Source organism: Centrocercus urophasianus, unplaced genomic scaffold, assembly GCF_019232065.1.
Source record: "Centrocercus urophasianus isolate 14NV4802_14NV808 unplaced genomic scaffold, USGS_Curo_1.0 seq_10, whole genome shotgun sequence".
Classification (NCBI taxonomy): Eukaryota; Metazoa; Chordata; class Aves; order Galliformes; family Phasianidae; genus Centrocercus; species Centrocercus urophasianus.
The window spans coordinates 86,144,937-86,172,545 of record NW_024884142.1 but is presented as its reverse complement, the minus strand read 5'-3'; the positions used below and the strand labels follow the sequence as shown (position 1 = coordinate 86,172,545).

The following is a 27,609-nucleotide window of genomic DNA, read 5'->3' as shown; positions in this document are numbered from 1 at the left end:
AATAAGCTTGACTAATTTTTATATCCTGCAGACTGTATGTGACCCCAGCATCATTCTCTCTCCTCTCCTCTCCCCTCCCCTTTTTTTCTGAGGCTTAACAGTTAGCAATTTATGTACTTTGATGCAGTTAATAAGAAAATGTGTGTATTTCAAGGCAGGCTATATTATTCTTTACCTGACTACAATCTCGGAGGTGTCCAAAGTAACAAAATTGAACTATGTATCTGTATGGGAACTGTTGAGTCTCAGCCTGAACCACTGATTGAGCACCTGGGAAAGGATCAGGTCAGACCTTGGAGCACAGGTGAAGGCTATTTGGCTGGGTGACTGGAAGGGTGGAGCCTGGCTGCACCTCTGAGAATTAATTTAAGGGCTGACCCCCCACCGGGAAGGATCTCTGGTTGGAGATCTCTTTCTTGTGTAGTTTTTCCCCATGAGCCTAGACCTTTGGAGACGAGCAAACATTCCTTTCATGTTTGTCCTTTTGCCTTTCCACTGTACTAATCTTTCTAACTGTAACAAGGTCATATTATTCTTTTGCTTAATGGAAAATTAATCAAGATCATTGCTGACTTTATTGAATGATGTAAGTTTGGTGCTTGAAAAATAAGAGTCTTCTTTTTAATCTCCAGTAAGAATGGACAGCCCTCCTCTATTATTAGGTATTGTCTACAGTATGTAATCTCATGACTGTATTTCTTCTTGCTTGTCATGTTAGCAAACTATAGAGTCTTAGATGATTTGCACTGGAAATTTTGAGCCATGTGGCAGATGAATAGACTTGAACTTCAGAAATCTTTTCCACTTGGCTATTGCACTAACCAATTTCTCCTTGTGATAAACTTCACTGCGTGGAAGAGTAAAACTGGCTAAGAGCAGATGCTCAAGAAATTCCTTACTCAGAGGGTTATGAGGCCCTGGCACAGCTGCCCAGAGAGCTGTGATGCTATATCCCTGGAGGTGCTCCAGGGCAAGTTGGATGGGGCCCTGGGCAGCTGAGTTGGGGGGTGGCAACCCTGCCTGCACCTGGGTGTTGGGGCTGGGTGGGCTCTAGGATCCTCTCCAGCCCAAGCTATTGCAAGATTCTCTGTTCCTTTTGTGTTGGCTCAGCAGTACGAAGAGAGAGAATGCCAGTGGCATCTCCTTTTTTGAAGTGCCACTGATATGTGAGCACTGCAGAGGCTGGAGGTCGGGCATGACTGCATGGATGTCGGCATTTGTGCTGGGCTCTGGCCATCCTGCTCTCAAATCACTTTTTGGAAATGGGAGCCTGCTGGGAGAGTTCAATACAGGGACCTTGACCCATGGGATGTAATCAGGAAAATGCCATGCCTTCTCGTGGCTCTTCTGAGCCTTTCAGTGGTTTGGGAAACAGATTTGTTTTGAAAAGTCTTCTATTGTAATACCTTAATTGTCCCTGACTGTATGACAGAGGCACTTTGTGCTTATCACACAGGAAGTAGCTGAGGCTTTCCAGTGCTAAAACATTAAAGACAAAATGTGATGATTTATGAGTTTTTCAAGCACCTCTCCCATCAGCATTAATTGCCCCCCTGCTGTTTCTGCTGCAAAACTCTTTTGCTCTTTCAGTATGCACAGTATACTGTGATAAACCATGGCTAGTTTGCAGTTAAAAAAAAAAAAAAGCCTCACTTTATGCAAATGATGTTGAAATAGGTTTGATTAAGTGATAAACAGTCACATTTAATGATTGCAACTGTTGGCTTTTTGTTTGTTATTTTACAGTTAGTTTTATGGATATAAATGGCTTTACAAAATCCCTTCTGGCATGAATGCTGTAATACAGCACTCTCATAAAAGTGTTTTAAGAGTTTAGTAGGGCCACCAGAGCAGATTCATAGGGAAAACGCATATCTCTAGCATTAGAGTGTCTTTTATCCCTTTGGTGGATGTCCTGTACACCTAAAAATCTCCCTGTACCTAGCAGCTTAAATTCTGTTTGAATGCATGATGCAGTTAGGCTTCATACCCTTTTCTTTATTTCCTCTTCCACTCTGCTTCTGGCACGTTATTATTCTTTCCAATAATAGTACAAGGCCTCTAGAACCCAATAGACCCCAGGAATAATTACAGATACATTAGTGTGCTGTCCCCACAGGTAGATTGAGTCAGTGCTTAATTTCTGTATAGGTCAGCTGTTGAGGAATGTGCTTGCTCTTGATTTCTCCATAGTTACCTAATAGGACAGAAATATTTCTGTCCCTCGTGTATTTGTCCTGTGGCTGGAGGCTGGTCCTCTCCCGAGTCTGGAGCACCCAGTACCCATGTATGGTTGATAATGAACATTAATGGGGAGATTAACTAATGGGGAAACCTAGATAAGGTGTGATTATGGCTGCATGAACACAGTTTGATTGTATCTTTGTCTGACTTAGGGTTTGATGATCTACAAGCTTGTGCGGATCCTGGAGCTCCTGAACACGGATACAAGACTCCCAGTGCAGGTGTTTTCTTTGAAAGCGTGGTAGTCCGGTTTCATTGCCAAGAAGGATACAGGCTTAATGGTACTTCAAAAAAACTTTGTGTGAGACACTTTAATGGCTCCCTGAGCTGGAAACCAAGTGATAAACCTGTGTGCCTACAAGAAGGTAAGTCAGTTTTCTTAAAGCAATTCACCAGTGTTAGTGCTTCTCATTTGTATGTGTACCTTGTCCTTGTGTCTCAGCACAAACCACAACAGGCTGGAGTCCATTTTATTGGATCTTATTTGATACATACTGGAGTTTCTCATCCGTAATCACCATTCCTCTGTTAAGTTTGTACTGTGAGAGGTTCTGTGTGTGTGCCTATGTGTTGAAAGGGACATAAAGGAATCTCGAGGAAAAAAAGTAATCCTTCTACCCAGTTACAAATCAATGCAGAGAGAAATAAGAAAACAACCTCTTATCAGTAAAGTGTTTATAGCTATTTGTTAAAACTGCCTACTTAATACTTCTTTCTGTAATATCTTACTAGGAAAATATAATTAACTTCCATTGCCACTGTTCCTGCTAATCAGGAGTTTTAAACAATTGTGTTTTATGGCGTGTGCACGATTCAAGTAAGAAAATCAAATATGCATGAAATGCAAAAATTTAAAGTCACTGTAGAAGTTTACTTTGAGATAAATCAGACTATTATGCATAAAACGACTTATTTTTATTGCAGTGCATTTTTGAATTTGTATTTGGTTTTAACTAATTAGGGCATTAAATTACTCTCTTCTTCCAGGAATTTTTAGAAGCGGGATTAATATGAATATCATAAATACAAATTTTGGCCAAAAATACCCCCCAAGCAGCGTATTTATTCCACTAAGTATATTAAAGCTATAACTTGTTCTTTATGTTGAATTATTTTGATCAACAGAGCTATTAAAATCAACAGACATGAAAAGTGTTAGTTAAATCAAGTGTGCACATTTTACTGTTGTCTTTCCATTGAAGACATCAGCAATTGCTTCACTGATTTCAAGGTGGACGGTCCTGTCAATGTTTTGCAGGAAGTACTGGGGAGAGCAGCCAGAAATAATTGGCGAGTAGTCCATAGTTTCTCAGGTAGCTGCCCAGTTGGCCAAGTAGAGGTCTTGGTAAAATATGCCATAGGCAACAGAGTCATGAGGGATGAAATCTTGAGCTCTCTTTTGATATGCACTGAGATTACAATTAGTATGTAGAACGTAAAGGCAGTAAGGCTAGTAGCACCAGCTCATAAATTGTATGATAACGTGCTGTCTGTTTTGAGAGAGATCAAAGGAAAATGAACCTAAGAGTGACTGAACAGCACAGATCCTAACTGGTGGAGCAGCCACAGATGGAACCGGAAATGGGACACACGGGTCAGCTTGTCTTCCAGACAGAACGGCTCTTCAGTGGCTTTGTGGAGCTACAATGCAGTGGTCTTAGCAGGAATGATACTGAGAACTTCTGAAACATTTAGCAGAATTATGGCCCATGCAAACTCTTCTAGGATAGATTATCAGTGTGGTGATTGTGACACCACGTAAAGACTTGGATCTGCTTTCAAATGAGATTTAATGTACAGGAAACAGATTGGAGGATAGACTCTATACCCCTTGAGTTTAGGGGTAAATTATGGGAGCAAGTCCAAATGACAACAATGACTGCTGATATCAAGAGGAAGCTGGCTGTGCAGTGCAAACAATATTCTGTGTTAAATCGCTCTACCCACAGCACTCAGCAGATTTTACCTGATTTTCAATGTTGAAATTGTATGCAAGTTTGAAGAAATTCATAGGTCATAGCTGATAGAAATTGACTTCATAAGAAGAAAGGGAGTGGTGGTAATTTTATCAGGTGGTGCTGGCTGAGAAACTTTGATATCTAGGCCTCAAGTACATATGTAGATAGGATGAAACCCTGGCACAAGTCACGTAATTATTTGGAGCTGTGTTTAATGTCAAAATTAGTGCAGCATGCAACCAAAATGTGCACAAGTTATAAGCCTCGCGAATAATACACATTCCTGTTGAAAATAATGTCCTCAAGCCATGTAGCCACAGATACAATTAAGCTATTGAAAGAAGGGAAAGAGTATCAAGGCACTGATGTGTTTAGATATTGGTGTTCAACACTGTATCACATAGTATGATCTTTTTACAGACCACAAAAAAAATAGTAATGGAGTTACCATAATAGTAATTTTGAAATAGCACCTGTACCATCCACATTATTTAAATAAGCATTGACCTATTTTATTGAATATTAAGTGCTTTACTGAATACTGAGACCTCTTCCAGCCCCAACAGTCCAAATCTATGGAAATCTGTGAAAGAAGTTTCAGATCACAATGCCTTCAACAGCAGAGTTGACACTAATGTCACTGTGATCAAAATTTCCTCCAACTGTTTTTTAAAAAGAAAGAAACTGGAAGATAAGAACATGATGGATGATGTGACAACAGGTGCTTAGGAGATAATCATTACTTTTCAGCACAGAACACTTAAAAACGATTGCAAGCCAGTGCTCTGATCAAGCAAAGCACTTAAACTTGAGCATAGCTGTAATTATGTGATTAGTCCTCTTAAAGATCTATTTCCAAAATTAAGCATACAGAAAAATACTTTTTATTATTTAGACTGAAGAATAGGACCCTGATATGGGATTTAGTGAGGCAAGTGCCTAAGTGCTTTCCTGATTAATGGTGCTTCCCTCAGGTATTGTTAGAACAATCTTAGAATTTAGCTAGGGAAAAAAAAAATAATTCTTCTTTCCAATGCATAATATAACCAGTGATTCAGAAGAAATACTAAGCAAAGGTTCTGTGGCAATTCATGGGACCTGCCCATTTATTGAAGTACTTTTCAGTGTGGTTCTTGTGCTTACCAGGACCAGAATCATGAGGAAGGAGCATGAGGGGGAGGTAGGGAGCATAGGAGCGTGGCACAGGAGCAGAGCAGTCAAGGAGCAGTTAGAACAGTGTTTGTGGGAACAGGCTGCCCAGAGAAGCTGTGATGCCCTGTCCCTGGAGGTGCTCCAGGCCAAGTTGGATGGGGCCCTGGGCAGACTGTGCTGAGGTGGCAGCCCTGGCCATGGCTGGGGGTGGGGCCCCGGGGGTTTTAGGGTCCTTTCCAACCTAAGCTATTCTGTAATTTACCCTATGTTTTATCTATGATGTAGATAGAAGTCTTCATTGCAGAATTTCTATAATGGCATGTGAAAAGAATTTTGAAATTTGTAACAGCTGCTGCTGAAATAGGAAGTTAATATTTCAACATTTGTCACTGACCTGTCGCAGGGTGAAACAAGCATTGTATGACATTCACCCAGTTAAGGCAGAGGCTGATTGCCATGGCTACTGGAGTATAAACTCCATGGTTCTGGTGCCATATGGTACATATAAAGGTCAAACACTGCCATCTGAGCCCGAACAGTAAAAACGTTCAGTACTTTGCAGTTGATTTTAAGCTAATTTCAGGAGTTTGGGTTCAGCTAAGGGTAGTTACGTATGATTTTATACCTGTATGCTATGAAGTATGATTGTTTTTATGTTTGCTATAATAATTGCTAATCACAAGTTAGTGGTATTTACAAAAGGAAGAAAAGGAACTTGTTTAAGAATGTAATCAATCTTAAAACTGCTCTTCATTCTGTTAATTGGATTTAAAACTGTCATTTTTTGTGAAGTGGCAAGAATGTCATTTTAAGTATCAGTGCAAGAATGAAGTTGCATGACTAGGTGCCAGTGAATGCCCTGTCACGAATTGGCTTGCTTAGAGTTACGCTCTCGTGTTGATCTATGGCCTGTTGTGAGTGTAACTTCCATCAATTCTAATGCAGTTATGCACATAAATGCCAAAGCTCTAAGGTAGGAATTTTCTATTTACTGTTTAAGAGCAATATGTCGTGTTGTTCACACTTTAATCTAATCTTCTCCCACAGTGATAATGTGGCTGCTGAGACTGTTGCTCTACTTGTAACAAATGCTGCCTCTTTCCTATGAGATTGAATCAAATTTACAGTCAGTGTAGGGATAGCAATGAAGCTAAGAACTGTGCCCTGCTCTCCCAGTGCTCCTGCAGGCAGATGCCTTTGAGATGTGCTCAGTGCCTTTGAGATGTTCTCCCAGTGGCAGGGATGATAAACTGGCAGTAAAAGTAACAGGCTAGAGCACAGTTTGGGCACAATTTCCTCGCATGACATTTAGCACTCAGTTCTCTTAGCCTTTGTCCCTGGATCTGTGAGATGACCGAAGACTTTTTTTTATCTCCATCTTTTAATGCTCTTGCCCAGTGTTTAATTCTTAAGCCTGGTCACGCACCCCTTCATGATGCATGTAACCTGTGCTTGGTGTGATGGCCGCTAGTATTGGGAAAAGCCATTGTGTGCTGTTGGAATACAAGCAAAGGCAGCAGGAAGGCATTTAATATGCACTGAAATCTCATGTTTTCCATCTTCGGAATGATTCCACTAGCACAGTAGTATAGATTCAATACTACTGAAAGAGAGAATTTGGATCTTAGTTGTTTTTTTGTTTTTTTTTTTTTTTAAGAGGATAGTGTGCAGAGGAGTTGTTCCTGCATACAGCACATTTTTTGTGACTATCTCCATAGCCCTCCTGCTGAGATGCCTTAACTCTTCAGATGCTGCTGTAGGGAGAGAGGGTGGCCCTCCTTCCCTGTGGCCTGGAAGTAACATCTCTGAGTGATGCTTGAGGCCAGGCTGAATGGAGCCCTGGGCTGCCTGAGCTGGTGGGTGGCAGTCCTGCCCATGGCAGGAGATTGGAACTGGATGGGCTTTAAGGTCCCTTCCAGCCCAAACCATTCTATCATTCTGTGATTCAATGTTCCACTGTATTGTTTGCATACAAATTTAAGCACTTGGACTATTGAGTTTAACAAATCTTGCCTGCTAAAAAATATCCTCCTTTGACACGTGAGAGCATGGTTTGTTGAAGCCAAGGACTCCTAATGTACATCTTCATGAAGAGTAAGCCAGGATGACACCAGTGCCGGGCCTGCCAGCTGCCCCCACCTGCATAAAGACCACTGCCTTTGTACCTCTGGAAGAAAAGAAACGTGTTCCTAACTAGGGCATGCTCTTGGCTGACCCATTTTAATATTCACGCATTCAGTATAAGCAGATCATGTAGAAGTGGCAGAAAAGAATGTAAGTCATAGCCATTACTGTTTGATGCTGGTTAAAGACACTGTTAAATGGTTTAGTGACTTCCATGGGTTTGCAGAAAAGTGCTTGGAATAAAGCAGTTTTATTTTCTAGGACAGGACATTTTAAAATTCGGTCACTTCTCAGCTTTTCCAAACAGAGTTTGTGCCAGCTAATCCAGTTGTTTGCAGAGAGAGGGCATCCGCAATTTATTCCTGGCTAAGTGCTAAACAATAGAAATTCAGCCAGTGGGAAACCATTTCCTCATGAGGTATCAGGAAAAAGCACTGTAATATTGTCGTACGGAAGTCCCATACTTAGCTGGGGCTTGTAATAGGGCCACTATCAAAGCCAGCCAGGATCTAGTGAGGATATAATGTACAGTAAGCAACTTTGCACTGTCCTCCACCATCATCTATCCGATCAAGTGATTCAATCTATAGCTGTTATTTGGAATAATGAGAATGAAGTCACTGTTATAGATCATTGTTACAGAATCAATTTCCCCCGCTTTGGAAGTGAAATCTCATATGTTACTGCAGTGTATATATACGTCTTTTTTATTTGTGCAGCAACAGAAAGCTGTTGTGCCCAGAGAGTGAGCTGCTCATTGATATTATCTTCTGTTATCCATCTCAGCCCTCCTCCTGCAGGGCTGCAGAGCAGGACCCTCATCCATCTTATCCCAGCCATGGAAGTGCCCGGGGCAGCCTCTGCATGACAGACAGTAGACGAAGTTTGCATCAGGCATTTCTTATGGGGCAACCTCTGCTGTCTGTCTGCTTCACTGATTAACTTGCCAGCAAGAGTGAAAAATGCTCAGTTTGGAAGGGGGATGCCTACATCCTTAGCCTAGTGCATTTTGTAGGTTCCTGGCAGGGAACACATCATCCCAGACTTGGACATCTATAAATGAATACCTATAAAGCAACAAGAGCAATGGGGAAATTCTGAACTAATAATGTATCTGAGCCCAATACTGAAGTTTAGGCATGTACAGTGTATTTTAGAAACCATCTTTATAACATAAAGGTACACTGGATAATATATTTTAAATGGGGAAGCAACACTTTTTCACTTCATATTAGTAAAATTTAATGGTTGAACCTCAAAGTAATAATGACTTACTTTGCCTAAATAAATGAAGTTTTCCCTGGAGGTGTTTATGAAATGTGGAGATGTGGCAGTGAGGGACGCAGTTAGTGGGCATGGTGGGGATGGGATGGTGGTTGGACTAGGTGGCCTTCCCAACAGTAGTGATTCAATGAAGACATCATGAAATATGTTTGCTCTTAGTAGTTTGCATGTACTATGCTAAACTGCAGTTTACCTTGCTTAAAGTTGTGTTTCTAAACAAAGAAGTTGTTGCTTTACTTTGTGCATGCTTGCTGTAACCTGCTAAGACCAAACTTGGATTTCCCTCTACCTCTTCAGCAGGAATTACTGCTGAAAATGGCAGAAACTTTCACTTTTATGCAAGTCTCAAAGGACTGCTGAAACTTCTTTTTAGTAAATACCACATTCCTAAATGAAGGTGATTACTCCTTGTGGTAGAAATATTTGAAAAAAATAGCATAGAACAGGCTTGCAGTATTTTTATTTGCTTGCTGTTATTTGAACCACTCTGCGGGTTTTGTTGCCTGGAAATTTTTATCCCCATCTGTGTCATGGATTGACTGCTGGCAGAAAACCAGATAATTTTGATTATATTTTCCCAGTATGTGATATTTTCCTCTCTTCTGTTTAGTCTCACTTTGCATTCATGTGGAGGATGAACTTTCAGTAACCTGGACTATTCCTTCATATCCTCTTGGCATATCTCTTAATTATTCAGTATTAGCAGAATGTTTTTAACTGTGCCTCACCCTTTCCTTCCACTTCATGATATCTTTCATTTTTTTAGTCATGTGGGTTTTATTTTATATTTTGGAGATTTTGGCACCAGAGCATACCTTGAATTGATTATAGTGCTTGATAAATGTATCTCAGACAGGTAAGAGAGCCCATGACTGTATATCACTGGAGGTTTGTAGCTATTCCACTTTTTGAGAATCTTTACAAACACTTGAGATGGCGCTTAGTTGCTTAAAATCTCACACCCTCTAAAGGCAAATGAATTCAGGCACATAAAATGGCCTGATTTAAAACAATCAATGAGATTAACATGAATACGTTCTCAAAATGAACTCTGTGAAATGGAGTTGGATAAGCCCTTGTAGCTGTACCTGGTTTTCATTCTGTCTCTCTGCTAACACTGCAGTTTCCCTTTGTTCCTTGTTCATATCTGTATTTTATCTCCTCTTTCATCTTGTCCTTGGTGCTGTCAAAGAGTCTGCCGTCGCATGGGCCGTCGTGTAGTCCCAGTGTGCGGTGTAATTTGCACTTGATGAATGGAAGGAGAAAATTAAAAGGAGTCTTCCTAAACTATCTTAATTGTGTTTGTTTAAAAACGTCTTGGGGAATGAACCATTAGTGTAACACATCACATTCTTGTACCACACCATAGACTTTGTAACTGATGGTTAACTAGGGAAAGTATATATTTGCTGAAATGCATTTTGTCCAAATGGTTTAAGCAGAGCACTTATATTAACTGATAATTTTTGCTTAAGAGCTTGATTACTGAATAGCTAGCTGTGCTATTTTTAATTAAGTCAATTTTTTTCTTTATGAAGTCACAGATTGCCTTGTTCCACATGTTGAAGATGCAAAGATTCATAACAAGACTTACAGGACTGGAGATAAGTTAATAATCAGCTGTCATGAAGGATTCCAGATCCGTTACCCTGACTTAGACAACATGGTTTCAATTTGTCAAGACGATGGAACTTGGGATAATCTGCCCATTTGTCAAGGTTTAGTACACCAGAACATCCTGTTTTATAGCTCATGCACCTTGTGATAGCCTGCCAATATTTCTTCCTGCAGTTTTAAGGATGACAGTGGTCTCTTCAGTCCCACTGTAGAGTATTTGAATAGCGATTCTTCTAAGATACTTTGGTTTCTCCACCCCACTGCTTGCTGCAGAAAAGAAGATACTGGCTTCTGAACATATCCATGCTTTATGAATTATGAATTGTTTTATCTGATAGTTTATAATCTTACAGAGATGCATTTTTAAAAGAAGTCAAGGTTAAACCAGAATATCAGCAAATGATTTGATGGGCAGATGATGTTTTTGTGCCAATTTATGGAGAGGTTTAAGCTTCTTGCTGCAATTTACCTTTGTTTGCCATGTGCAGTGGGCATAGCTAAAGGAGAGAATATCCTGGAACCTGTTCATCTCTCTGAATTTTCAGCAGAATTGATAGTTGGGTTCACAGTCCATTAAACTGATTGGTATTGACTGAAAACTGAGGATTGGATTTTGTCCAGAAAAACCATTGGTCATAGAACTTGTAGGATTAGTAGTTTGAGAATTCAGCTTTGCTTCAACTGCAAGAAGTGGCTGGGGGTAAGCCAGCTTTATTTAATGAGAGTTAACTCCCAGTCTGCTCTAATTTCACCTTTCTGACATGCATGTCTTGGTACCACTGCCTTTTAACCGATTCAAGCTTGGCCAGCTCAAGAGCATCAAAATATTTTATCTGTCTATGCAAAGGAGAAGAGTGGCTTAACGCATTCCAACTCCCCATCCCAAAGAGAGAGATCAAAAAACAGGATGTTAGGGTGTGCAGATAGGTGAGGTGAACTCAAACAAGGTGGATTTGTAGATACTGTATTTACCAAAGATTCAGGTAGAAATTTTGTGACAGTCAGAATTAAATAGGAGAGTAGAAACAGCCCCTAGTTTGTTACTTTCTTCAGTTGCTGTATTTGTACTATAAATAGCGATCAATTGCTGCTACTCAGTGCTCAATGTTTACTGCTTTTAAAAGTAAAGGCCATGCTAGTTAAAGTTTTGAAGTCAATTGCATGAGAGCAAAGTGCTGTAACTACCAGATAGGTAAAGAATAGATAACGCAGATTCCAGTATCTTCTGTGTTTTGCTAATTTCTATAATTCTGTTACAGAATTAACTCCAAAATATATTTTTTTTGGCCTTGTTAGGCACTAATACTGTCCAAGGCTCTCAAATACTTGCAGTAGGGAGCCTGACAATTACATTTATGTGGCCCTTTGATTATAACAGGCAAGAGTCACATGATGCTGAAATGTCTTTTTCTTCTGACAGAACATTGGGAAAGGATTGTAGAACAGAGAAAAATCAAGCTCAGTCTATTTTTGACATGCAGTAGTCATGATAATTACTGATCTGGAATGATGTGAATTGGCAAAAAAATATCAAAAGGAAGTTTCCAGGCAGCTGGAGGTGTTTGGAGACTGGGGATTTTCACAAATCCTTAGAATTTTTACAAATTCCACTAAATCTTGATCCTGCACTGCAAAGACCTTGGTGGCATTAAAGTTCTGCATCAGAAAGGCAAAACCTTCCCCAGTATAACGCAAGTTTGGGCAGGCAGCGCTCCTCCCTTCTGTCCCATTGGAGGCTGCTCATGTCATCCTGCTCTGCAGGCTGCCTGGTTTGCAGGAGCAGTTAATGTGAGGGATGTATCTGACTGGGGTACAGGCAGTAAGTAGGAGATAGGCTGCCTATGGTTTACTTGTGCAAGGAAATAACCCACTAGTAAAACAACTGTCAGAGTCATTGCTCTGTTAGTAAAGTGTGCTGGAAAAAGCTTTCAAAGCTTTATTCTATTTGCGTTTGCTTTCATTCCTCTTCCTCAAGTGGCCATTGGAAGGAAATAATCACTTTAAGTACTTTATAGACAGTAGCTGGGCATCCACAGCAGTGCTACTATCTTACAAGAGATGCTCTCACTCTGGTTCTGGTTTCTCTGTCAGGCTTAACATTATGTGAGCCTTTGTAGATATCCTTCACAAATTTCTTGTAGTGGCAAGAGACCCATTTCTGGGTTGCCATAATGAAATTCCTGCTTGTCTCCTAATCCTGTAATATTTATCATTCCCTGATTAGTAATCATCTTCCCCTGATGTTCATGCAAATTTAAAATCAACACTATTAATTATTATCCAGTGGGTCATTTCTGATGCCATGAGGCCTTTATTTTTTCTGTAGTACATCTCTAAATGCCACCTCAAAGCAAGCCTTGAATATATGTGAATAACCTGTCAGAAAGTCATGCCATCTATTCATTTCACTGCTGTTTCCTCTTCTTTTCTGTACCAAACACAGCTGGTGACCACTTAACTGTCACAGCTGAGTACCACCCATGTCACAAATCCCTCGAGAGTAATTCTAGAGGTAGAATGGAGCCGCTGACTGCATTTAACGTTTCTGTTGATAACAGATATTTTAAACCTTTGATGGTCTGATCTGAACCCTCGCTCAGTGTTTATCATGTGACTGCTCACAGGAAATGACATCCCTTTAGACTTTCTCAGTTTGGAACTTCAAAATCATTAATTCTGTCTGCAGATCTTTTGCAGTTGTGTGCACTTTATCACAAGAGCAGTTTGAATATTTAAGATCTACCTGACTGTTTTAAGAGGAGAAATAAAATTCATGGTTTATATAAATGACAGTCTTTATTTATTTTAGATTCTACCTCAAAAAGGGATTGCCATCTGCTATAGCAGTGAATGTTTGTGCAACAAAATACTGTAATTTTCAGTAAACCTTCCTTGAAACTTTGTTGAAACTAACAAAGCATGTGGGTTAAACGATAGAAAGAGTTTCAAAAAGAATAACGAGGCATAAGTATCTGAGGGAGAGCATGCAGTCATGCCATTCATGGTAGAGAAGGTGGAAAATATTGCACTCTTCAATCTAGGAGTTTTTTTCTGGGTATGTTAAAATGAATAAGATAAGCACCTTGTAATAAAAGATACCTCCTTCTTCTTAATTTGCAGGTTGCCTGAGGCCATTGGTTCTTCCTCATAGTTACATTAACATATCTGAGTTCGAGTCCTCCTTCTCAGTAGGAACAGTGGTGTATTATCAATGCTTTCCTGGATATAAACTAGAAGGGGCAGAGTTCCTTGAGTGCATGTATAACCTTATCTGGTCAGATAGCCCACCTAGGTGCCTTGATGTGGAAGGTAAATGTCTTATTGTTCATTTATCTTTTAATTTTGCAAAAATCAGCATGCTCAAAATGATTCTAACCCAGGGCTATACCTGCAGTTCTACTGTGCGTAATGTTCCTGAAGGCCATGCAGAATGCACCCAGTTTGTGTTGCATGCAATGAGCTCCAGTTCACTGCAGTCAGCTGCCAGGGTTCTCCAGCTCATGGCTTCTCTCTGCTGTCCTCAGTGCAAGAGGGAAGGTTCTTAATAGGGATGATTGCTTTGCCTTGAAAATGTAAATCTTTGCAGCTTTTCTGATGAAAATATGGAGGGAGTTATGGAGTTCACATTCACATACAGATGGTCAGTGTTTCTATAGATACAGACACATTTCCATGTTAAGCAAAAAATGCTCAATGCAGACTCTTATGTTGGGCAGTTTTATTCAGTGCCACATGCTGCTGCTGCACACTTCAGAATCGATTGTCTCTCATAGTAGTTATCTTTAAGGAAGGATCTGCAACCAAAGTGAATGACTTTATTGATTAGGAACTTCAAAATTGTGGTCAGAGTGTGATAGATATTAGCCATCCAAAAGGAATAGTCTGTGGCTGCAGCTGCAGTGATGCTGCAAAGACATTGAATGGAATATTCCATACATGATCAAAATCTTGTGAACCACCTTCTGTCACCTTCATATTGCATCCTAAGTAAAAAGCATCCCAGGAAGTTACCAGAATTGAAATACATACTCTAGAAGGACTACATTTTTGCTCTTTCAAGATAGATATCTATATTTAGAAAATAGTTTAAAGCAGTTGTAGAAACGTCTGAGTGATGCTTATTTCAGAGAGCTAAACACTAAACATTCTGGGAGTGCAAAAATTTGCCAACAGCATCAACAAAGTGGCATAATACACAAAAGCAATGAAATGATCCTTTTCCAAAATGTAAAACGCCTTTGCAGTTTTGGGATGACATGAGTAGGATTGTGTGGTTTTGGTTTTTTGTTTGTTTGCTTGTTTTGTTTTTATTTTGATTTAGCTCACCATGAAAAATGCGTACTAGATCTAGGTAATACCTTTTGAGAGGTTTGCTTGTTGTTGCTTATAACATCACAGCAAATAAATAACTCGAAAAAATTAGAAGGCCTTGTTAGTCCTAAACAAAGAAAGTGAAGTGTTTTAATAATAATGACAATTCTTCAGTTAGGAAGATAGGAGCATTAATATATAGATATCCCAGTGTATGAAACATAGGAAGCTGTGCTAGTGTCCTTTCCGTCACCGAAGGCCACCACAGGCAGCTTCACCTGGGAGAGGTGTTGTAGGAACACATCAGTTGGTATGCCACAAATTTCAACATTAACTCCAACAGAACAGAGTAAATCAATGCTAGATGCTCTCACTGGGAAGTGTTTAAGTGATTTATGCAAGGAGTGCCATACCCCTGAGATCTTGCTGCAGTCTACCTCTCTAGTGAACTGAACTGCCTCCCTGCATATTTTTTATTCCTTACCTTGCATATCCAGGTCAAGCTCATTCCTTGGTACTCTTTTTATGTGTGATGTACAATCTCACCAAGAAATATTTTTCACAAAGGAAATCTGCAACTAACAAATTAATTCCATTTTCAAATTTCTCCCAATAATATTTTCCACTCAGTAATCCAATATGGCAATGATTAAAAGCAAATGGTTTTAATGAAGCTATAGTACAACATTTTGGAGTTTTTATTGTGCTGCAAGCAGAATTTTTTTCTTCCTCGTTCTGTTGTATATTCTTGAAACCTTTCTCACAAATGCTATCTGCCAATCTTGTGAAATTTTGCCCCCTTTTAGGCTGGATTGATTCTGGTCAAGGGTTTGCAGATCCATTTAACTACATGGTTCTGCTAGGCATCACTTGGCTCACTTTCAGCACTGTGTGGAGTAGCTGTCTCTGTAAAGCTAAAGTTAAAGATGTACGTGCAGGTTTGGAGCTTTGGGTGTATGCTGATAGCATTTATGCACTTCAGATGTAGAATCACAGTAGCTGAAGGTAGGAAGGAACAATCAGCTTGCGTAATCCATTGCTTGTGCTCCCACCCTACCTCATTCTATCTAATGCTCAGCCCCATCTTGTTCTCAGCATGGCAAGAGCAGAGCTTCACAAGCTCCTGTGAGAGGCTTTGTTATGTTCAGGACATTCTCCTGATAGGAAAAAAAAGATATTTTCTGCATGAAGACTGTGTTACCTGGTACTGACGTGCAGCCAGCACTGCAGTGGTGTGCAGTGGCTTCTCAGAAGCAGCTGCTAGTTCTGATCAGGGAAATTGTTGTAGCTCAGGCAAATGAGGACGCCGCTAGCACAGATTGCCAAGTATTTACTGTTATGAGATCCTCTTCTTAAATGCTTGTAACTTTGCCAAATTTAAAACATTCACATTGATTTTCGAGTGTCTGCCTCAAGCTGAATCATTTGCAAAGCTTCAGTTGAAATGGTTCAGCTATATGAGAGAATGGTGCTAGAGGAAATTGTGTTGTTTTGGCAGTGTTGGAAATTGTTACAGTCATCTAGAGGGTAAGCTGAAGCATCTTAACCCTGAATTTTCTTCTTCCATTCCTTGATTTACATCTCTAACTTTCTTTATACCCTTTTTTTTTTTTTTTTTTTTTTTTTGTAGTGGAACTCCATAACTATACAGAAGTTTGTTAAGCATCCTTTTTTACTGAAACTTCATAGACTAAAGAAATATGAAAATTAAAGAAAATTGTTAATTTAGTTATTAATATGATTTTTAAATTACCAGTTTGGGGTTAATTATCCATCTGTGGAAATTAATGTGAGTTAGTGATTGCTTCAGTAAAATCAGTTATGCAAAAGATGGGGGAAAAGAAAACATAAATTGAAGATTTTACCATATGTGGTATAAAAATTTCCTGTAAAATTAGATGGCTTCCTAAAATGTTGGAGGAGAGCAAATACTTCAAAATGTAAGGAAACTGTGAAAAGAAATGGACAGCCAACTACTAAGTAGAAATATAAAATATTTGTGATAAATAAATAAAATATTTGTAATAAAGATATTACAAAGGATTTGGAGAAATTAAAAAAAAAAAGTCTCGCCATTAGTACTGGGAGAACATGATCTGCATATGATTACACACCTTGCCATCTGGACTCTCCATTTTAATCTTATTCCCTTTGGAAGTCTTCCAAGAAGATGTAAAGAAAAGCTCTTGCAAAGGATGAGGAGGGAATCAGGCAAGGAAAGGAAAAGCAGGGGGAATTTGCTTGTAATTCTGATGCTGGAATATAAAGCAGTGCATGCATAGTGTAATCGAGTAATCCTGGCTTTATGTTTAAGAGTATGAGGGAAAACAAGTTAATTGAGATAGCATACAGCAGATGTGATTCTAGCATCTGGAATGCCTGGTTTCAGCATCAGCCCAACTGAGCACAAAAGCCGGAAATCAGATACACTGAGATATCAAAACAGTTCTGAAGCTAATTCTGTATGCTAGAACCAACAGATTCTCGAGCTGAGATTAAACTTGAGAGTATGTAAAACAAAGTATTACATGTTCTTGTAGGTAGAAAATGAAACAAACCTGTGTAACAGGCTTCGAAGGAAGGATCAAATGAATAGAAGAGAGGAAAACTGAAGGAATTTCGAAACTGGTACATAAAACCAGTTCATTGTGAGTGGGGGTGAAGAGTCATAACACTGTGCAACTGCTGATTACAGAAATTAACACAAGCTGAGTGAGATTAGAGATGGAAGGAATTTAGAAAACTGCCCAGCAAAGTCAGAAGGGAAGCAAAAAAAACAACAACCCAAACAATCTACATAGAACATCAGGAAACTGCTGAAGAACAAAAGTCGGTCATGTGAGAATTATAAATGATGAAGCATGCTACAGGTACATAATAAATGTTTTGGAAAGACAGGCAAGGATAGAGTTTCTAAATGATACCTCTCATGAAGATTCTGAAGATAATGCAGTGAGACAGACCCTAAGTGAGAGGATCTGATGGTTGTGACATTGAACCTAAGCAGAAAAAAGCATAAGAGAGTACTGGAAGGTGTTAATGTAGGTGAAATGCAATAGCCACTTAGTACTTTAAAACAGTAGCTTAAACTCCCTAACCAATTACACACAGGATACTTTGAAAGAAAGCTTTAAAATCGTCATTCTTACATAACAATTACTGATGCCAAATACCATAGTTGAGACTGGGCTGTACATTTGGTAAGTTTTATCCTTAAAATGTTTTCAATTCTCGATGGAACATATAGCAATACACTGGAGAGGAGAAAAATCAGTCTGTAATCAGTTTACATTCAAGAGTCAGAATAAAGTAAGCAATCCTAAGCCTGAGATATTATACATTAGCAAAAAAGGATTTATCTCTGCATTTCTTTGTTGACTTTGAGAAGGCTTTAGATAAATTCCAATATGACAAACTGATGCATGTTCTCAGGGATCATAATGTTGATGCGGCAGATCTCAAACAAATAAAAATCTTGTAGGGGGAGCAGAGAGCAGCAAAACGAGCAAGCTGTGAAATACTGTGGTATCAGCTCAACTTTCCTAAGTCCATGTGGTCTGATGGAATTCATCCTGGAGTGCTGGAGGAATTAGCAGACACTGTAGCTGGATCACTTTCAATTATCTACCAAACTGGGAGGTTGGAGAGGTTCCTGCTGACTGGGAGCTAGCCAATGCTATACCCATCTACAGAATGGGCACAAGAGAAAACCTGAGCAGCTACAGACTTGTCTAACCTCAGTGCCTGGGGAAGATGGCCTTGGAGTATACTGAAGAGGCTTCCTCATGAAGTGGTTGATGCCCTATGCCTGTTAATGTTTAAGAGATGTTCAGGCATTACCCTCAATAACGTGTTTTAACTTTTGATTAGCTCTGAAAATATTAGGCAGATGGACTTGATGATCGTTGAAAGTCCCTTCCAAGTGAACTATTCTATTTACTCTGCAGTATTAAGAAATAAATAATAGCCTTGTTTTTAACTGCACTGACTGCAGTGGAGTTTCAGAATGTAATCAGTGCCTAGAGAAATAGTTCTCAGAATTGACAGTCAACAGCAAATGCTCAAGTAGCAGCAAAAACTAATGTCTGTAAGCTCCTTTACTTGGTGACACCTTTACATTGGTGACTCCTTTAGACCACTAACTAGAGGACAAAATAGGCTGATAGTCTTTCACCCTTGGGATGTTTGAGTCACAGAAAGCAGATGTGATAAATCTACAAGGAAAGTTTTCTTTAAAAAAAAAGAAGTACTTCAGTAATAGTAAGGGTTTCTGGACCGTAGTTAGTAGTTACCTGTTCATCACCCAAAGCTGTAGAAATGGTGCATGTGTCTGGCCATTCTGTACGAATGTGAACATGTTACAGAGCTGCTCAGAGATGACTTGGAATGTCTGAATTTTTGTGCTCTTAGGGGATTCTGCCTTTCATCTGTAGACCTTTATCCACAGTTGAAGAGGTGTGGAGAAGAATTGAATTCAGAGGGAGCACAGTGACACAAAGTACTCAGCAGACAAATGGTATTGTACTGCAGATGTACTGCTTCATAATTCTCAGATCACTCAATTGCAGCAGATGTATTTTAAGGAAAAGTAGAAAGAAGACCAGAGCATATCTCAAGACAGGATGATAGACAGAAGTGGACATTTTACAGCTCTCATCGGGGGTGGCATGAAGAGACAGAGAGTTTAGGGAACTATCTCCAAGTTGAATACATTGTTTGAAGATGATAAATGTGATTATATTTCTAAATGACTGCACTTCTTTTGCATTGCAGAAATCTTCTTTGATCTTTGCTGTGATTGAAGTAGATATATTCTGCACTGTTCGTAGTTTTTCAAGAAAGAAACAGAACAACTTGTAATCTGCTTCTTTTATGTCTTCTGTTTCTGCCTGATGCACGGGATTGTCAAAGTAAATCATTGTTTTACACCTGCTCTGTCACCTGTGTACCTTTCAGAAACTCCTTAGCATTTCCAGACATCCAAACTCTTTTATAGAGCCATAACTTCTGCCCTGCAGTTCTGTGTTAGCTGCCAGATGCATGTAGTATTTTATCCACGGTGCTTTAAATATGCTGAGGATTAGGTGGGGGAAAGCAGATGAAATTTCTCCCTGAGGGCTGTTTTATAGTATTAATCTTTAACTCAAATCTGGCAGGGCTCCTCAGAAGGGAAAAGAGCACTACACTGTCTAGCTTGGAATCAAATTTGTCTGTGCTTTATGGACAGGTTCATTAAATTTGGCTACCCAGTGCAATCACAGGACATTCTCCATAATCAATGAGAAGTATAGATGTAGATTCTATACAGTAGAATGTCTACCTGCTGTGTAGGTTTGTTCACTTTCAGAGACAAGAACCAACATTTAAATAGAGATAATTTCACCAAAACAGCATAGGTATGCACTTGGTAACTATACACAAATAACAGAAACTGGTACTCTTTCACGTCTTTCTAGTTTTGTAGGCAGGTTTTGAGGTATTATCAACTACTGTTTCCCCTACCACCACTAATTTTTTTTTCCCTAGTATCACCAGGGGGATCGGTCTTTGTGTTTTTCCTTTTCCCAAAAGGTACATTTTTGTTCTCTCAGCCTTCATCTAGGCCCTGGGGTAGAGCTCTCTTATCCCAGCAGATGCAGCTGGATTTAGCATTCCTTTCCTCCATCAGGCCCTACTTACAGGTGTAGGTAACACCAAGCAGGCTCAAGGGGTTATTTCTTACCAACAAAGAGGAGTAAGCATCCCAATCACAAGTCAATAAACAACAGGTGTAGTTTATTATATCCACTGCTCATAGCAAATGTCACTTACCTGGGAAGAAAAGACTTCCTGGAGTGGTCTTTCTACTTTCTACCCAAGAAAAGTTTTTCTGCTTGATGATTTCTTTAACAAGAATCCAGCTACAATATTTATCTCTGTTTCTTTTTGAGAGCAGCTATTAACAGTAGGTCACTGGAGCACAATACCTGATGGCAACTGGAACTCAGGCAAGTAAATGAAAAGCAGGAAAACTGAATTGCAAATTGAGTAATTGTAATGGCATCAAGTCTATAGAAAAATTATCACAAGCAGTTGGCTCCACTTCCAGAAATGAGGCCAAGTATTCAGTTTCTGCTTCTCAGTGTCTTAAAAAGACCATTAGTGATCATAGAGTCAGCCAGTCTTGAGAATGGCAAGAAAATTAGAACTGAGTGATGAAGAAAGCAAAATTGATCTGCTGTGAATGAAACTGTGATGCTTTAAACACTCCTCTGTGAGTAATTAGTGTAAATATTTCCTTGAAGATAATTGTGGGCATCTTGCTAAAAGAATCCTAAGCTCTCCATTGCTGCAAACTCATAATCAATTTTTGTAGTTTAAACAAAAGTTGCACTTGTGAACGTATAATTTATAGGTGAAAGCTCAGTCAGAGTGTGTTTTTGCTCATATATATTGTGAAATGCATTTGAAACTGAAGGCTTTGGCAGTAAGATCAGTGTTTCACTGGCTGTGTACTGTAGATGGAAGGATTGTTGAGGGTGACTGTGGAGTTGGTCTGATACGGAGGCATTCTAGGCAAGGCTGGATGTAGCTCTGGGCAGCCTGGTCTGGTGGTTGGCAACCCTGCACATAGCAGGGAGGTTGAAACAAGATGATCATTGTGGTCCTTTTCAACCCAGGCCCTTCTATGATACTCCTCATAGGAGCTCAGCTGACTGGAACTGCAAAATGGGCTCCATGATCTGTAACTCCAAGGAGCAAGGAAGTTCTGTGTCCTATTTGTGGTTGTAAGTCACCTTCTGTTTTCTTTTAGGAATCAGTTAATGTTAAACTACCATTAAACCGTCTTGAAACCAGTTTTATAATGTCTCACTTAGGCTCAACCAGCTAGTATCAGTGATAGTGATTTTCAGCAATATGGTATTGGTTAGCGCTAGACCAGAGAAGTATGTTTTCATTAAAAACTTGATTATTCATTTCATGCTTTGTGGAAGGTGAAAAGTGCTTCTCACCGTGCTCACATTGAAAGATTTCCCTTGCCATTTTAGTGAGTTACCAAGTCGTCGTTTAGGGGTGAGAGCAAGCAGCCTGGAGTCATGAGATCCAGTACAGCTGCCATTGACTGGCTGAATGATCAAGGAGGAGTTGCTTAACTTCCTTTTCAGTGGAAAATAACGTGGATGGCACTGTGAAGGTTAAGTACTTGGAGACTGAGAAGAATTTGCAAATTATTGGATAAGAACAAGGTATTTTGAATAATCCTTGCTGTAGAATAAATAAATAAATTTGCTGGCAACTTCAGCACTGGAACAGGTTGCCCAAGGAGGCTGTGGATGCCCCATCCCTGGAGGCATTCAAAGCCAGGCTGGATGTGGCTCTAGGCAGCCTGGTCTGCTGGTTGGCTACCCTACGCATAGCAGGGGGGTTGAAACTACGTGATCATTGTGGTCCTTTTCAACCCTGGCTATTCTATGATTTTATGATCTTGAATCTTTGCTTCTCTCTGTGTCTATTGTTGGGTTTAGTAGGAGTTACTTTATAAACTGGTGGTCGCTTTGTTTTTTCCACTGATATTTCTATTCTGGTAGCCCTGCTGGTTCTGTTGTTGTTTTACTGTGGGAATAATCAGGAAAATTTTTCAAAGCATGCCTTTATTTTCAAAATGTGATTTTGTGGCCACAAGTTCTCACTTATTCCAATTACAGCTAAAATGAGCACTAACTCCCTTCACAGGACAGCAATTGTTGAGTTATGAGAAAGGCTTCTTGGCTGAGTATGAAACAAACAGGTTTCATCTTCAGTGTTACTGTAAAAATAAAAATAAAAATTCAAATTGACATACATAAGGATGTGCTTGTTCAAAGATATTATAGGGAGAAAGGCCCTAACTAGGCTTAGATGGGAAACTGGGTCTGCTGGGATGCAGCAGAACTACTGCATTCTCCTGCCTTAAACAGTGATTGGGATGGAACTGATTTTGCATTTTCAATATGCTGGAACTGAATTATGAATTTTTAGCAGTTCTGACATGAAAATGCAATTTAGTGAAAAGCAATTGCATCTCCCAACTGCACTCTCACATTCTCCCATCTGGTGGCCAAGCATAGGATTGTCAGCTGGCCTCTTTGCTGCGTGGGGGGATGAGAGGGCTGGAAGGCAGACAGCCTGGGAGAAATACATATATAGGTCATTCTGTGCTTTCCAGGGAAGTAAGAATTTGTGTTCTGGTAGAATAGAGAGCTTTTACTGAGTGTTCTGTTCTTGCTTAACACGTGCGAGGAGCTAAGGATGCCCTGTGTACTGCAGTGGGATACATCTACCTCAACTGTGTACAAGGCAGCCAGGCATACAAAGCAGAAGATAGTAAGGCAGGAGAGTGATGAGCAAAGGCTTCCGAGTGTCTTCCTTGACATGAAGTTTCATCTTAATCTTTCCTCACTTTTTGCATAATAAAAAGGGATTCATGGTGAAGTTGGAAGAAGATTTATTTTTTATTTGGTGCAAATGTCACTAGCACTGTCCATCCCTGTGTGACACAGAAAACAGCTGGCCTTACACTGGGTTTTCCTGTGATCTAGCTAACATAGGAACCAATCTGATACATGAAAGGCTGGAGGAGAAAAATCCCTACTACACAAAAAATCAAAGCTGGAGAAGAGGCTTCTGGCTTCTTCGTAGCACTTCAGCAGCCTGTGTTTCAAGACATTGTTGCATTTGTTTTTTGGCTCCTGTACAAAAACTAGGCAAAACCTGAATAATTTTCAGCTTACTCTGAGCAAAAACTAAACTACTAACCAGAATGCCAGTGAACCTATTGGCTAAAAATAGATTTTGAGCACTTTATGTATCTGAAGCTTCACTGTCATCTCTCTACCAGTGGCTTTGAAAAAGTGATGTGACACCTTTATTCTGTGCCAACAGTGTTAATTGAGACTGTGCTAATGCCAAACATTTTCTCTCACTCCTACAGTCCTAGTGTCAGCAGTGCAGATTAACTGCAGCATCCTCTGAGCAGAGCTTAAAAAGCTCCTTGACCGTAATGGGTAGAAAAAATGAGGAGAACTGCATTCATTGATCTGATGTACAAGTGCCCACTGGCAGTGGGTGGGGAGCAGAGTCACCCTTGCTTTGTGCTTGGCATCCCTTGCAGAGGACACCACAGACATTTCTTCTGCTTCTAGAACATCAGCACTGGAACGTATTTTTGCCTTCTAGTTAATAACTATCTCCTACAAGCCTGGAGGAGGTCCTCTTCTCCAAGGCAGTATGTAACTGCGTTTGGAATGTAAGGCTTGGAACCCAGGTTTTAAGTTCTTCATCAGAGTACTAATCTTTGACTGAAACTGGTCAGAGCAGAAAGTCCATAGCTGGAGGGCCCTGAGCTCCAACTGATCCTCAGGGCAGGAGGGGTTGGCTGTCAGATCCAGTCAGGAATTCTTCCCTACAGCTTCCCTGACCATCAGCAGTCCTGAGCTTACCAGAAGGGATTTATTTGTGATATGAACATGTTCGGTCGTTCTTTTTATTTAATGATTTCACGTTTTGACTGAAAATACTGCTGTAAAGTCTCTGTGAGTCCCCTTACAGCCTGTAGCCAACTGCTCTATAAAGACTAATCCAGAAATCCTGGATCCAGTGCTCAGAGGATGCATTTGGTGCATTTGCCTGAAGTCCATGGCCTGTAATTACCAAATAAGCCAAGGAATGATCACTGAGGTGCCAAGAATTTTAACTTTCCTAGAAAACTTCAGTGGGCTGAAGTTTTGCCACCTGAGTTTTAGTTCACATTTGATCTGCCACACTGCTTTAGTTCTGTGTCATAGGTGCTGTGCACTGATATCTACCATGATACTATGTAATATACTATGTATATACTATATAAATATCAACAGTGAGGAATTGGCCCTGTAAGAAAACTAGCTCTGCACAAAAAGCCTGTCTACTGAGAGCCAAGAGTGCTCAACAGCTGTCCAGAATAGCTAAAATCTTGGTCTTCTGTGATTAAAGCTAAGGCCACTTCACTGTGTACTTCCATTGACTCTAAAGGATCGTGAGCCAGGATGATGATGAAAATGGAATGAGTTGAAAAAGGAACTAGATGTACGACTAACTGCCCAGGGATGGAAATAAGTTAATCTTTGGTTGCTGGTGATATAACTCATCTGGTTTGATTTCATTTGGAAAAAGAGGCTCTGAACCTGAGTGTTGATGGTCATTAATCACCCTCCTCACAAATGCATGAGGGGGCCATTTTGCCCATACAACTGTTGGAGTATTCCTTGAACTTGATGAACATAATGTTCATAGGAGATGATGAGGGAGAAGTGACAGAAAAGCCCTGATTCTGACATCCCAGCTGTCAGAACAAAGTCTTGCTTCCATTGAGCCTAATTCCTTCATTGGTTGGACAAGGTGATCTTAGTGGTCTTTCCAACCTTGATGATTCTATTCTGTGATATTTTGAAACCCATTCCATTGCAACCACTGCTGTAATTTAACGCAAGAGCGGTTGGGGTGTACAACCATTTAAAACCTTACTCCATCTCACAACGAGCATAGTACAGCACTTTACAGAAATTTTTACAGACATTTTTGGGCAATATCAGTACATGATCATTTCCCTTGAAATGAAGAAGGTGTCAGTGGGAGGGGTGGCACCCGTTTTTAGCACTGGGGACATATCCTACGCTAAGAGCAATGCTCTTATTCTCAGGTTTTCTAAAGCACATCTCCATTTGTAAACAAACTGACAGCTCCGCATATGGGCTGTACCCACAATGCATGGTTTTTAATCTGACTGGAAAACATGTCATTCCTGAGCTGGGAGACCAGCACTGAGGCCTTTATTTATCTATTCATTTATTTATTTATTTAAATTCAGAAGGCTGCTTTGGCCCTTAATGACATTAGTGGGTTTGGGGTTTGGTGTGTCAGGAAAGGCAGCAGGTGCATGGCTGGAGAGTAGGAATTTGTTTATCAGAGCAGTTGCCCCCTGTGATAAGATGTGCTCTACTTTCCTTGTAGCTTGGAGGGCTGTGTGCATCCACACGTCTCCTGCTGCCTGTCACAGTCTGCCAAAACTCAATTGCAAAGAAGTCTAATCTACTGTCTTTGTTCTCATGCTATAAATGTAGATAATACAAATATATGAGGTTTCCTTACAGTAGGCCAAAATTGTTGCTTTCTGTGATTGTTTTCTTTGTAATAGAGAAATGATCACTGATATGGACAAAGGTGCTTTTCTGTTATTTCAGATGCACACCTTTGCCCTATTCTTAAGAAAATTGTTTTCAGTCTTGAGTTCACCTCTTAGTAAACCCTTCCTATTTCTCATGGACCTAGAGACTTTGGAAAATATGCAGAGTATGGAGGATGTGAATTTTTATGTGAATTACTTGCTCTGATTTCAAGTTATTACTGAGCCTTGCCAGTGAAAATGCAAACAAAACCATGTCTCCAGGGGATGGGGAACAGACAGTGCTGCACATTGTAATCAGCTTCTCTTGAAGATTCATTTAATATCTTGTGTATTTTTTTATGAAATACATTATTCATGTAACAAGGTTTGCAGAGAGAAGCAGCTGCATTGTAATTTCTGGGGAGATTCTTCTTTGGAGAGATGGCATTTTCATTCTTTAAATCAATGCAGTAGGGCTGGGCTATGTGAAGGAGGCATGAGATGGAGGGGTGGGCAGGCCACAGATGGGGCTCCAATTCCATCCGTTACTGCCTCCGGAGGGAGATGAAACAGTCCAGTTAGCTGGATTGAGCCCTGTCCAATCAGCATTTTAGACATCATTACAACTATTTTCCTTTGTGTTAGGAACAATACTTAAGAAAATAGTGATCAACTAATACTTTTTCAGTATATAAGTTTCTTCTCTTTTAAAAGCACTGCCTGCAAGCTGCTTTATAGCTGCTGCATCCTAGAGACTGCTCCTTCAGCTCTGTTGAACTATTAATTACTCAGCAATGTGAGGGGGCATTTCTTCTTGTTTCAGGATCTACAATAAAAGTTCACATGTTTATGTTGTAATTCAGTCTTATGTACATAACCTCATGTACACCACTGTACTTAATTAGCACAGCCTCAGCCTCTGTTCTATTCAGTGCCTCACCCCAGCAGCAATCCTGCTGGAATCACTGGGGCTGCTCAGAGATAACAAAACACAAATAGCACTGGGGTGGTCTTAGCCCAGTGAGACAAAATTACAGTGGCACAACTGTAATTGCTTAAGCAGCGCTGTGAGCCGAGCATCTCTTCCAGCATTGCTGATAGCAAATTTCTTTATAAAAGTGAATATTGCAGAATTTAATTAGGGCATGCAATCAATCAACTGTGCTAATGGAAGAAAAAAAAAAAAAAAAAAAAGATCTTACAGCTGAATTTGAGATGCTTCATAAGGAAAGAGACTGTCTTTATTCTGACTGTCCCCCTCCATCCCCATGTAGCCTTTCTATAGCCATGCAAGTCCCTTTCTCCCTTCCTCCCCTCGTCCAGAGGCTGGAAGGCTTCACCAATGCCATCTTTCACGTCTTTAAGCAAACAGACAGCAGAGCTTTCTGGTGTAAATGTAAGCCAAAAGCTCCCATGCTGCTGCAGGAGGTGCGTGCATCCATCCACTGGTGCCACACAGATGTACCTACCCACAAAGCAGGGAGCCTAGAGGGGATTTTGAGGCACACTGGTCAGTCGCTGTGGTTAACTTCTTTCTCCTTTTCTCTCTGTTTGCCCAAGTTTGTCCGCTACCTCCAATGGTCAGCCATGGAGACTACATCTGCCATCCGCGGCCTTGCGAGCGCTACAACCACGGGACAGTGGTAGAGTTCTACTGTGACCCCGGCTACACCCTTACCAATGACTACAAATACATCACCTGCCAGTATGGAGAGTGGTTCCCCTCCTACCAAGTCTACTGTGTCAAAACAGGTAAGGGAG

At 40.1% G+C, this 27,609-nt stretch overlaps 1 protein-coding gene across 1 annotated transcript in view; it reads left to right on the top strand.

Moving 5' to 3' along the window:
* Positions 1 to 27,609, top strand: part of SUSD4 (sushi domain containing 4) — a 69,210-nt gene that overhangs the window by 36,835 nt on the left and 4,766 nt on the right. The window contains exons 3-6 of the mRNA XM_042819414.1: positions 2,397 to 2,609; positions 10,301 to 10,480; positions 13,500 to 13,688; positions 27,409 to 27,600. Coding sequence (XP_042675348.1) covers positions 2,397 to 2,609; positions 10,301 to 10,480; positions 13,500 to 13,688; positions 27,409 to 27,600 — 774 coding nt within the window. The remainder of the gene's footprint in view (positions 1 to 2,396; positions 2,610 to 10,300; positions 10,481 to 13,499; positions 13,689 to 27,408; positions 27,601 to 27,609) is intronic.